The 13,485-nt window shown below is 36.8% G+C and overlaps 1 protein-coding gene across 3 annotated transcripts; it reads left to right on the forward strand.

The window, feature by feature from the left end:
• Nucleotides 1-1,617: 1,617 nt before the first annotated feature.
• Nucleotides 1,618-13,158, forward strand: LOC129894270 (amino acid transporter AVT1C-like). 3 transcript variants are annotated; one of them, XM_055969879.1, is made up of 13 exons: nt 1,618-1,839; nt 1,978-2,172; nt 2,862-3,187; nt 3,794-4,008; nt 4,763-4,786; nt 4,955-5,135; nt 5,655-5,874; nt 6,174-6,309; nt 6,386-6,405; nt 6,732-6,877; nt 7,101-7,144; nt 12,476-12,538; nt 12,750-13,158. In XM_055969879.1, the coding sequence occupies exons 2-13, from the start codon at nt 1,988-1,990 to the stop codon at nt 12,843-12,845; spliced, it is 1,656 nt and encodes a 551-aa protein (XP_055825854.1). In that variant the 5' UTR covers nt 1,618-1,839; nt 1,978-1,987; the 3' UTR covers nt 12,846-13,158. The 3 variants fall into 3 exon arrangements, with proteins under 3 accessions (XP_055825854.1, XP_055825855.1, XP_055825856.1); XM_055969880.1 differs by having other exon boundaries at nt 6,174-6,297; XM_055969881.1 differs by lacking the exon at nt 12,476-12,538.
• The last annotated feature ends 327 nt before the right edge of the window (nt 13,159-13,485 follow it).

The following is a 13,485-nucleotide window of genomic DNA, read 5'->3' on the forward strand; positions in this document are numbered from 1 at the left end:
AATCGCCTCTTATCCTCCTCGCCTAAGCCTGCTTGCGGCGCATAAACACTAATAATGTTCAACGTGATCCCTTCAACGACCACCTTAATTGACATCATCCTATCAGTGATTCTCCTAACCTCCACCACCTGGTCCCTTAAATTACTGTCTACTAAAATGCCTACCCCATTCCTATGCATCGATCTACGAGAGAACCGAAGCTTATACCCGTCTACCTCCTTAGCTTTAGAACCTACCCATTTGGTCTCTTGTACATAAGCTATATTAATCATCCTCTTCTTTAGAATCTTAACTAGCTCTATGGATTTTTTCGTCAACGTCCCAATGTTCCAAGAACCTACTCTCAGTCTAGATGCTACTTTAACCCACTTACCCCTCCTTACCCTCATCCCTGTCTCCGTCCCCATTCCTGAGCGAGAACATGACCCTAGTCTACCATCACTATCCAAAGCCACGAAAATGCGTATGAACTAATAAATTATTCAAAGGTTTAGAGTCAGCAAAATGTAACTACAATTATATGAGCAAAGAATAGATATGGAAAGATATGAAAATCGGAGGTACCAACTCCAGTTGAAATGAACCTGGTTGCCGTTGAAAAACGCTGTTCACATCAGAGTTACTATCCGCATCAGCTTGCCAAGATGTTGTTCACAACGACCTTTGGGTTGTGTGGGTAGAGGATCTTGGGTTGAACGAGTCTTTGGGCCAAAAACCCAAAAATGATAGCAATATTTTCGTTGGGGAATTTCTTCGAACACCTTCAAGGCATTGTCCACGGTGTTGGATTATTCAGTGTTCACTGTTGGAAGTTGGAACTTGGAATGAGTCACTGAATGTCAGCGAGCGCGCCGACGATGGGCGAGTAATGAAACCAAAAATTAACCGTTAAGCAGCAAATAAGGTTAAACAGTGATGCCTGAAGTCCAAAAATTAGCAACAAGAAAGTAGCCAAGAATAGAGAAAGAAAAAAAAAAATCTTATTCGATGAGTGAACAGATCTGGCCAGAAAACTTCACGATTCGCTGATTTCACGATTAGGTAGGTCTTTCCGTGCAAAGGCAGAAGGAAAATATCTTCCTCAATGCCAAGTAGCACTTGTCTTAATTAAAAAATATATATTCGCAGAGGATTGAGCATATTTTAAAATCAATAAAAAGAAAAAAAGAAAAATCAAAATACAAGTGGCGGTGCAGTGTTTGTGATTGGAAGATGTTCAACTCAAGTTGTAAATTGACGCATTATCCTCCTCTTCAATCTTTTCTCTCTCTCTCTCGTTGTGTAATTAATATGGCTGTGTGTATAAATAGCACATTCAAATATAGCTATTGTCAGCTCAACATTATTATTATTTTTAGATAAATGTCAAAAATACATCTGATTTTTTTTTCTTGAATTTTATATCTAAATTATTGAGAGTGTGAAATTCACATTTTCAATAATTTAAATATAAAACTAAAAAAAATAAGTGTATAAGTGTATTTCTCAAACTAATAAATAATAGTTTAGATATGAAAATCACACTTTTAATAATTTAAATATAAAACTAAAAAAAAAAATTTAAATATATTTTTGATATTTATCTCCTATTTTTTTTTTTTTTATAGAAAGTGGAACTTTTTCACTTCTTTTTACTACTAGAAGACGAGGATTCTCGCATCTGCAAATTCGGATCTGTCTCTAAAAAGTTGAAAGTTTTCAACACCATCTTTCCTTTCTAACCATTATTACTGATATTTTATTCTCATTTTACCTACACCCTATCTCCTTTCTTATTTTTGGTTTCTCAAATTCAACCCAATTTCAAATCTCGATTCTGATTCATTTTCCCTTGTGTTGGTAAGTGCTTTTTTCTTACATAAGAATAATGTATGATTACATCCTTCTTACGTCCACATGCATGTGTGTATATGAAGATGAGATGTGGGAATAGTTGGGTTAGTGATTAATTATTTATTAGTTTGATTTGATGTGTAGGTTATAAAATATGAAGAATTCCATATCTGAACAGAGTTTCTACATAGAAAGTGAGGAAGAGGATGATGAACATTTGGAAAAACATGAAAATGAAGAAGAAGAAGGAAATGAATCTGATTTTTCAAATGAAGACAATAATGATGATGAACGTAATCGACCCAATTCCTTAACCTCTGCTTGGCCACAGAGTTACAGGTATATATTTCCCCTTCTTACATCTTAATTTACCCCTCGATCCTCGTTTCTTTTATGTTGATTGATGTAAGCATGTGAAGTTGGATCAGTTTTCAAACTTGAGCCACTGTGAATTTCTTATTAATGAGTAATGGCAGATGTCTTATGTTCAGCTTCCTGGAATAGTTTGAGGATTCGGAGCTAAAACCTTCCCACGATTTTGATCCTAAGTATTGGAATACAGCTTTACTGCTAAAATTGTTGGATTTGATATTCATGTCTTAAGAGCATTTTAATAAAAGAGTTTCAATTTGGAAAGGAGAATGAAACTAACAAAGACATATCGCCAATCACTGGGATCCTTGGGAGACCAAGAAAACTAATGCATAACCTCTTTATACTGAATTTTCCTTCAATAATTATTCAATATGATGCCTGTTGTGTGGGGAGCTTGCTTCTACGTGGTCATACAAGCAACAGTTTATTTGCTGCTGATCTATAACAAAGCAGATCACTCTTCATGTAATGCTTCATATTTTAACGAGTTTTCTTTAGTTCCCAGATATTGGTACTGTCTTTAAAATAGTTGACCATTTGATATGTTTTCAAATTACTGCTATGATGTATATAAAGCAATGATGGATCATATGTAAAGCTTTGACAAGGAACATTGAATTCCCAATTCTAATCATCTTGAGTACCTCTTGTAGGCAATCTATGGATCTATACAGTAATGTACCATCTCCAAGTCTTAACTTCTTGGGAACCCCTTCATTATCTCGGCTAGGAAGTTCATTCTTGGGCTCATCTCTCATAAGAAGGCACACTCCTGAGGTATTGCCCTCTCTTCACAAGCCTCTCATACCTCCAGCAGAAGAAGAAAAAGCACCTCACAGGCGTAGTTCTCATGGTTTGCTGCCTCCCCTACACCCGAGGAAGTCTTCTATTAAGAAAATACCTGATGAGAGACCTTCCAAGGATGCACATGGACTTCCAATTTCTCGCCAAAGCTCCTATGGCCAAGCAGTGATAAATGGTAAGTTTCCGTTTATTGATGACAACTATGCCACCAGAAGATCGACATACCACGGTAATGCCATCAACAGTTCCCAAGCCATTTGACTTATTCTAAAGACATTAATTCCGTATATCCTGTTGTGCTTATGGTGACATGCCTGTATCTGATTAATGTTGAATGAAATTTGGCCCTCTAGTTGTTAGGTAAAAGGATAATTTAATTCATTTCTCTTGAACCGGGAATTAAGTCATATTGGGATCTTATGATTAATTTTAAACTTTGGGAGTTTCTCTTGAGAAACACTGATGCTCTTACATAATAAATGTATAGAGAGCAATAAGAAATATGAGGCTTCTTCCTTCTAAAGTTGTAGCAAACCTTTATATTGCAGCATCTTTAGATCTATAATAGCTGTTGTAGGATGAAGTAAGGCATGCAATTGATCATGCAAGTGTTACAAGGAATATATCTGTCATCATTGCAAGAGATTGTTCATTTTGCGTACTAACACCTGTTATATCTTTGACCTAAAGGAAAGCTCTTGGTTGTATTTCTCTATCTAAATTGATTGCCTGCAAAGTTAGTGAGGAACATGTTTTCTCATACATTCTTTGTTTCATACAGGCATGAATGTTCTCTGCGGAGTAGGCCTTCTTTCTACTCCTTATGCTGTGAAGGAAGGTGGATGGGCCGGACTTTCAATATTATTCATTTTTGGCATCCTCTCTTTCTATACTGGCATGCTCCTGCGGTACTGCTTGGATAGCCAACCAGGGCTTGAGACATACCCAGACATTGGTCAGGCTGCTTTTGGTACAACGGGACGAATTCTTATATCAGTAAGTTCCATTAACTTTAAGTTGTCTTTTTGATTCTTCTACATCTGGTTATATAAAAGGCCTTGTTGACTTGGATATGCTAAGCGTCCCACATTGGTGGAGGAAATGGGCTGTCGTCTCCTTATATGGTCTTGAGAAATCCTTCTTGAGTTAGCTTTTGGAGTTGAGTTAGGCCCTGTGCAAAAGTAGCTACTTCTAACTAATGAATGTGCGCAATCTGAAGGAAAGGAGGCAATAATGTTTTCTATTCAGCGGGGAGGGTGGAGAATATGTGAGGATCTTATATTCTTAAATATGTGATGCTTTCATCTTTAGTAGACTTTATTCTGAGACAATGTTGTCACACCATTAAGATCCAGTAGGTGAAAACACTACCGGTTGAAGAGAAATATGATCTTCATCTACTAAATAGCCAGGTAGTATTATTGACTAGTGGGTATCTTGGCTAATAAAGTTGTTACCTACTGATATGTGCATGAAAAATAAAGGTAGTATAATTTGAACACGTTACTTGTGCAAAAATACTGAAATTATATAATTTTATGCATTAATCTTAGATAAAATCTTAAGTAAAAGAGAAAACTCAGTTCTAACTTTTATAGAATAACTCGTTAAGGAATCTTTTCACTCCAACAAATCCAATTTCCTTATCATTTTCTGTTTTCTAAATATGTTATATCTGACAAAGGTTTAAAAACATTATTTGTTCTTGATACTAATTTATTTTTGTGTATTTGTATTTTTGTGGATGCAGATAATCTTATATGTGGAATTATATGTAAGTTCATCTCACCTATAAGTTTGTCATTCTTTTGCTTTTCCTAGCAAACCGACATGAGTTGATGCTTTAATATCTAAAACATCTCGGCCATCTTGATATTGCTTCATTTCTAAATTATGTAGTATTTGTGCTTACTCATTCTATCTGTTTGTCCTTCAATTGTAGGCCTCCTGTGTTGAATACATAATCTTGGAGGGTGATAACTTGTCTGCTATATTTCCAAATGCACATTTAAGTTTGGGTGGATTTGAGTTAGATGCTCGCCATCTTTTTGTTGTGATAGCCACCCTGGCTATTCTTCCTACTGTTTGGCTGCGTGACCTCAGTGTCCTAAGTTATATCTCAGGTGAGTGACCAACTTCTTACAAGAGGAGCTTCATGTCTGAACTGAAAAATATAATCTGATAGCATTCTCGTCTGCCTCAATGCACCTATGCACCCATATGATAACAATGGTTAGAGGACAATTCATGAAAAGTGCCTACATACGGTAATCCTACAAGAAAAATGCAGATAAATAGGGTTTTTGGTGTACATGTACATAGATTTCCTGTACTCCTGACAAACAAGTTCACAGGTTTCCATAGCGTCTATCGAGGATAGAGGGGAGAAATTTGTACTTCAATGATCCTGTGATTATATCATATCTAATGCAGATGTCTACAAATTGATTTGGGCTATCCATATGCGGGCCACATACATAAGAAACCTATTACTTATCTACAATTTTGTAGATTGTTTCGTTGTAGCTATAGATTTTCCAGTCAACAGAATTCTTGAAGTCTTTAATACTTTTTTCTGTAGTTTTGATATGCAATTTGTAACTGTTGAACTATGATTCTGAATTGCTGCCTGTAATTTTCAGTTGGAGGAGTTATTGCTTCTTTTTTGGTGGTCCTTTGCTTGTACTGGGCTGGCTTGGTGGATCATGTAGGCTTTGAAAGCAAAGGGACCGTACTTAACCTATCAACTCTTCCTGTTGCTATTGGGCTCTATGGATTTTGTTACTCTGGGCATGCGGTCTTTCCCAATATATATACATCCCTTGCAGATCGTAGTCAATTTCCTGCAGTCCTTTTGACCAGGTATTTGTTCGTAGATGCTCATGACTTGCTTGTTGTAGTCTGTTGATTAAATTGGAGATGTGCTCTGGGATAGAAATTCAAGTTCCAGCTGTCTGTAGCAATCCATGCAAGGAAAATTTAAGACTTACAGGGAACCTTGCCTTATCATTCTGTATTATCAGTACCAAGGTTTAATTCTAGAGCAGATTATCAATTCCAACTTAACCAGATTTCTCTGAAAATGATCCTGTGTTCCCAGAGTTGGTTTTGATATCCAGTTTTTTCCTTATATTGCAAACTTCGGTTTAATTTGGATGCAGTTTTGGAATGGTGACTCTGTTGTATGGTGGAACAGCTGTGTTGGGATACCTGATGTTTGGGGACTCAGCTGAATCCCAGTTTACTCTAAATTTGCCCAAAGGATTAATGGCTTCCAAGGTTGCGGTATGGACAACTGTAAGCAACTAGCATTCTGATTGAGTTCTCTACCACCATTTTTGAAGATGTAATTAACTTGTATGTCCTTTTGCAGGTTGTTAATCCTTTTACAAAATATCCTTTTCCTGAATCCATGATGTTGCATTTTTCACCAATTCTGGTTCTCAGCTAGTATGTTAAAATATGATGATGCTTGAAGACGACATGAGTCCTACTTTTTCTGTTCACGCTACATTAAGAATGAACAGATTTGAACACCTGGATAATTTCATGCTAGCTGCTGCAAAAGTCATTAGCTAGAATTTAAGCCACTTCATGTTGAAAGATTCTATTCTTTGTATTCCGTCTCATTTCATATATGCAATTTTCTAGGGTGATATCTCTCCAGAATTTATTGTGATTGAAAAATAAAAGAAAATGTCTTCCTTAATTAGATGTACATATGCTTTAACCCTGTCTCCTGTAGCAATGAGCTTGGAGGAATTGTTGCCATCAAAACACGGCAAATCTCACGTGTACCCAATCCTCATTAGAACTGCATTGGCAATCTCGACATTAGTAGTTGGTCTTGCGGTTCCCTTTTTTGGTGGGTGTTCCTGCTATGACTCCACTTATTCTTATCACTCTCAGCATTTATCTTTTGATCCCATTAACCCTTCGAGAACAGTAATTGCAAATGTGACTAATCTACTCAGTGCTCCTGCTATAGCTTATGGTTAATGCATATCTCAGAGAGTTTAATCTCCAACTAGATGTGCTCCTTCTCTTTATAGCATTACATGAATTAAGCATTAGTATTTGTCCTGCAGGTTTGGTAATGGCACTGATTGGATCGTTACTTACAATGCTAGTGGTGAGTCCTATTATGCGTTCTCTTAAGTTTGTTTTCTTTTGATATAAGCGTCAAAAACATACGTAAACTATTTTTTTTTTGAATTTCATACCTAAATTATAGAAAGCGTGAGTTTCATACTTAAATTATTACATATTAGTTTGAGAAACACACCTCAGTGGTGTGTAATACTCTCTCTACTCTTTATTTTTTTGAAAAAAATCTTGCCATATGGCGTTCCACATGAATAAAATATTTTACCTTGACAAAAATTAGATAAATTATTATATTAATTAAAAGTTAAAGATTAAAATATTTCTATTCCAAAAAAAAAAAGAAATTATTTTTTTATAAAAGAAATTACTTTTTTAAAAAAGATTTTTTTTTAAAATAAAATTTAAAATATTTTGATCACGCACTCCAATACTTCCTCCCCTCCCCCCACAAACCTTGTCCTTTTATTTTTAATTTTTAATTTTTTTTATAAAATATTTTTAAAAAATTCATACTTCATCCCCTCCCCCACTCCTTCCTAAAAATGTTATTATTTTTATTTTTTTAAAAAATAAAATTACTCCACTCTTAATTTATATAATTTTTTTTATATTTTTCTTGTTTTGTGTTAGATATGTATATATATTTTTAGAGAAATTTTTTTCCTACTTGTGTACGAATATAATAGAAATGAAAATTTTATTTTAAGAAAAATCTTGCGACAAGTAAAAAATACTTTCTTAAAATCATATATATATATATATATATATATATATATATATATATATATAACAAAAGGAGAAAAAAATTGAAGGCGGAGTGTTAGGTAGGGCAGGGTAGAATTTAAATTTTTTTAAATAAAAATAAAAATATCTAAATTATTATTTGAAGGAGGTGGGGAGGAAATGAAGTAAGATTTTTGAAAAAAACTTTTATAAAAGAAATTTATTAAATAAATATAAAAGTAAAAATTTGGGGTTAGAGGAGGGGTGTAAGGAGAGAGAAAGTGGTGGAATGAGGTAAGAAAAATATTTTATATTTTATTTTATAATTATTTTAGGCAGGAGATACAACAACAACAACAACAATCCAGTGAAATTCCACAATGTGGGATCTAAGGAGGGTAAAGTGTACGCAAACCTTATTCTTACCAAGGTAGGACGACTGTTTTCGGAAGATCCTCAGCTCAATAAAAGTATAAAAAGGGGTTAGATAAAGCTAAGAAGTTCAAAGCGATATGGTAAAGCAAATAACGAGAGCGATACAAATAAAATAGAGTAATCAAAGTAAAGAAAATAATAGATAATAGCAGAAATCAGAGCACAAGAAATTATACTGCGCTAATGCACCTACTAATAAGGTAGAATAGCAAGACTATATACTAGCCTTTTATCGTAATGTGGGTCCTCTACATCCTCTTATCTAAGGTCATGTTCTCGATAAGCTGTAACTACGCCATTTCCTGTCTAATTATCTCTCCCCAATTTTTCTTCTACCTACTCCTACCTCTTCTGAAATCATCCATGATCAACCTCTCACACCTCCGCACTGGGGCATCTGTGTCTCTTCTCTTTATATGTCCAAACCATCTCAGTCGCATTTCCCGCATCATGTCTTCCACCGAGGCCACTCCTATCTTGTCCCAAATAGCCTCGTTTCTAATCCTGTCACTCTTGGTATGCCCACACATTCATCTCAACATTCTCATCTCGACAACTTTCATCTTTTGAACGTGAGAGACTTTAACTGGCCAACACTCCGCCCTATATAACATAGCCGGTCTAACCACCACTTGTAGAATTTGCCCTTAAGTTGTGGTGGCACATTCTTTTCACATAGCATATCGAAAGTGAGCCTCCATTTCATCCACCCTGTCCCAATACGGTGTGTGACATCCTCGTCAATCTCCCCACTGTCTTGCATGATAGACCTAAGGTACTTGAAACTACTTTTCTTTTGGATGGCCTGGTCACCAAGCCTAACTTCCGCGCCAACCTCCTGATGTGTCTCACTGAACTTGCACTCTAAGTACTCTGTCTTGGTCCTACTCAGCTTAAACCCTTTAGACTTTAAGGTATGTCTCCAATCCTCCAGCTTAGTGTTAACTCCACTACGAGTTTCATCGATCAGGACTTTATCGTCCGCGAAAAACATACACCATGACACCTCACATTGAATTTGTCGCGTCAATTCATCCATTACCAAGGCAAATAAAAACGGACTGAGAGTTGATTCGTGATGCAATCCCATCATAACTGGAAAGTGCTCTGAGTCCCTTTCTACTGTCCTTACCCTGGTTTTGGCACCCTCATATATTTCCTTGATCACCCTAATGTACGCCATAGGTATATCTTTAGCCTCTAGACATCTCTACAGTATCTCTCGTGGAACATTATCGTAAGTCTTTTCTAGGTCGATGAATACCATATGCAAGTCCCTCTTCCTCTCCCTATACTGCTCCACCAGTTTCCTCATAAGATGGATGGCTTATGTAGTTGAGCGTCCCGGCATAAATCCGAACTGGTTCTCTGAGATAGACACTTCTCTCCTCATCCTCATCTCCACCACTCTTTTCCACACTTTCATATTATGGCTTAGAAGCTTGATACCTCTATAGTTGTTGTAGCTCTAGATATCCCCCTTATTTTTGTATAGGGGGATCATTACGCTCGACCTGCATTTTTCGAGCATCATTGCCGTCTTAAGGATGACATTAAATAACCTAGTTAGCCATTCCAAACCTACCGATCTTGCGCTTTTTCAAAATTCCCCAGGAATCTTGTTAGGTCCGGTCGCTCTTCCCCAGCGCATCCTATGAACAACATCCTTAACCTCCTCGACCGTAATACTCCTGCAACCCCCAAAATCGTGATGCCTCCCTGTATGTTCCAAATCTCCCAACACAAACTCTCTGTTCCCTTCTTCATTCAAGAGTTTATGGAAGTATGACTGCCTTCTCTGTCTAATGAGGGTCTCCTCTACCAATACTTTTCCATGCTCGTCCTTAATGAACTTCACTTGATCCACATCGCGTGCCCTTCTCTCCCGCGCCCTGGCTAGCCTGAATAATTTTCTATCCCCGCCTTTCTCTTCTAGTTCAGCATAAAGGCATTCAAAAGCTGCCGTTTTTGCCGTCGAAACCGCCGACTTCGCCTTCTTCCTCGCTATCTTATAAAGTTCCCTATTCGTCCACTTCTCCACCTCATCCTTGCTTTCTATCAACTTCGCATACGCCATCTTCTTTGCTTCCACCTTCCCTTGCACTTCTCCATTCCACCACCAGTCCCCTCGATGCCGACTACGACTACCTGTCGAGACTCCTAACACTTCCCTTGCTACATCCCTAATACAACTAGCCGTCCTATCCCACATAGTGTTCACATTCCCACTACTATCCCAAGCCCCCATATCCTTCAATTTTTCTCCCATCTCCAGGGCATTAGCCGTGGTCAAACTCCCCATCTGATCCTAGGCCGGTCATCCTCAACCCTCTTCTTCCTCATCATCTTGATCTGTAAATTCATCACCAAGAGCTTATGTCGGGTTGTAAGGATGTCGATTGGAATGACCTTACAGTCCTTGCACAGACCTTTATCATCCTTTCTAAGAAGTAGAAAATCTATCTGGGTCTTAGCCATCTAACTACGGAAGGTTACCAAGTGGTCCTCCTTTTTTGGGAAACCCGAATTGGCTATCACCAGCCCAAAAGCTCTTGCGAAATTCAAAAGTGAAACTCCTCCTCCATTTCTGTCCCCGAAGCCAAAGCCTCCATGCACATTATCATACCCTCCCGAAATAACCCGATGTGCCCATTGAAATTCCCTCCCATGAAAAGCTTCTCAGTAGGCGGTATGTCTCCCACTAATTTGTCCAAATCCTCCCAAAAGCGCCTCTTAACCTCCTCGCTTAAGCCCGCTTGTGGCGCATAGGCACATGTTCAACGTGATCCCTTCAATGACCACCTTAATCGACATCATCCTATCAGTGATTCTCCTAACCTCCACCACCTGATCCCTTAAATCACTGTCTACTAAAATGCCTACTGCATTCCTATACTTTGATCTACCAGAAAACCAAAGCTTATAGCCATCTACCTCCTTAGCTTTAGAACCTACCCATTTGGTCTCTTAGACACAAACTATATTAATCTTTCTCTTCTTTAGAATCTTAACTAGCTCTATGGATTTTTTCGTTAACGTCCCAATGTTCGAAGAACCTACTCTCAGTCTAGATGCTTTTTTAACCCACTTACCCCTCCTTACCCTCGTCCCTGTCTCCGTCCCCGTTCCTGAGCGAGAACATGACCCTAATCTACCATCACTATCCAAAGCCACGAAAATGCATATCAACTAATAAATTATTCAAAGGTCTAAAGTCAGCAAAATGGAATTACAAGTGTATGAACTAAGAATAGATATGGGAAGATATGGAAATCGGAAATCGGAGGTACCAACTCCAGTTGAAATGAACCTGATTGCTGTTGGAAAATACTATTCACTTCAGAGTACTGTTCACGTCGGAGTTACCGTTCACGTCGGCTTACCACCAAGTTCTTTTTCCTCTTAGACAATTTATCGAATAGATGGGGTGCATTCAAAATCAAAGCTGCACAGTCAACAACCCAAACCCAGCAAGCTAGAAACTGCAGAGGAAACAAGTACTCCTATTCCTGCAAATATTAAAGATATAATAGAACAAAAGCAACTGATAGAGAATGGTGTATATGAATCAAAAATTAAGCTAAGAAAATTAGTAAAAATTCGAGAGTTTTAGGTAGAAACGTCAAAAATATGAAAACTCAAAGAAGCTCCTGTTGCTTCGCCTTCAGCTTTAGAGATTTGAGTGAGAAAAGTGACTGTGATGCTGAAAGAAGATCTGGCTGATGCTCCGAGTAATAAAATGGCCAGCTCGATAATCAGTCGAAATTATTTCTTCCTGCAGAATAAGAACTTCGGCCGGTGACCGGAACACGGAGTACTGCCGACGAATATGTCGGTACCGCCGCACAGGCTAAATCAATGGAAAAACTAAATATAATTTCTTATATATTTAAAATAATTTTCCTATATATTTAATTCAATTTTAATCTAATTCTAATAATTTATTCAATTTTTGTTAAGATGGAATGTTTTGTTAATGAAGAGTGCAATGTGATAATTTTTTAAATGAAAGAGAGTGTAGTACACACAACACGATGAGAGTGAAATAAAAAAGAGAAGTGCGTTTCTCAAACTAATAAGTAATAGTTTAGATATGAAACTCAAAAAAGAAGGATAGTTCAGGTGTGTTTTTGACACATCTCTTTTCTATTTGCTATTTATCATCGTAAATCTGTACTAATGGAAGATCTATTTTCAGACTCTGATATTACCTTGTGTTTGCTTCCTGAGAATCTTAAAGGGAAAAACAAGTCGCTTTCAGGTATGGAGAAGTTTTAGCACTAACTTTTATCTAATTTATTCTGGGAAATAGTGAAGCTCGTACCCCTTCTCTATTCTCTTTTCCCTATTTTCTTGAAAAACATCTTATGCCAAAAAAAATTACGTTATGACAATATGTGCATCTTAACTTCTTAATCATGCTTCTAGCAGTTTTCACTTGTAATGGAACTTCTTTTATACTTTCTATGCAGGTTACAATATGTGCCCTTATTATCACAATAGGTACTGCATCTGCAGTGATCGGTTCCTATTCAGCTCTCTCCAATATCATTCAGAGCATGACCTAAATTTTGGGAATACTTAGTATTCACCAGATTTTTTGAACTTAGAGTACATTAAGTTTCTAATGGTAAAGACTTCACAAGTTCCTATTTTCTTGGACGAGATCGAGCCTGTACTCCATTTTCGGGCTAGTGATTTTGATAATGATTTTTCCCCTTAAATACATCTGCAGTTCAATTGTCTTTTAGAGAAAAAATGCACTTCCATTTCATTAATTTTTTTCTCTTTTTTCTTAGAATGTTAGTAGTGGGGACAAATTCACATCTCATTCAATATTGTATTGCAAATTTCAAATGTTATTTAGTTTTTACATGCTAATTCAGTCTTGGAATCTTCTTCTCGATACGTTAGGAAGAGACATCCTCGAAAACATACACAAGAGATATATTCAATGAAGCAGTATGATTTCTTAAGATCGGTTACTTGAATAGGAAAAAGTCCCATTATGTGGAAGTGTTATTGGAGAAATGAATGTTATAGTTGATAAGAGTTTAGAATTAATTGTTGGAGCTACAAAAATAAGTTGCAAGTAGTGATACGTAATTCGATTTCTTGATTCATAATGACACCTACTATAACCCTCATGTAGGTAAGTCGATCCGTATTCCAGAACTATAAGTAATGGGATTAATGATAGATACTAAA

This window comes from Solanum dulcamara, chromosome 7 (genome assembly GCF_947179165.1).
Source record: "Solanum dulcamara chromosome 7, daSolDulc1.2, whole genome shotgun sequence".
Taxonomy (NCBI): Eukaryota; Viridiplantae; Streptophyta; class Magnoliopsida; order Solanales; family Solanaceae; genus Solanum; species Solanum dulcamara.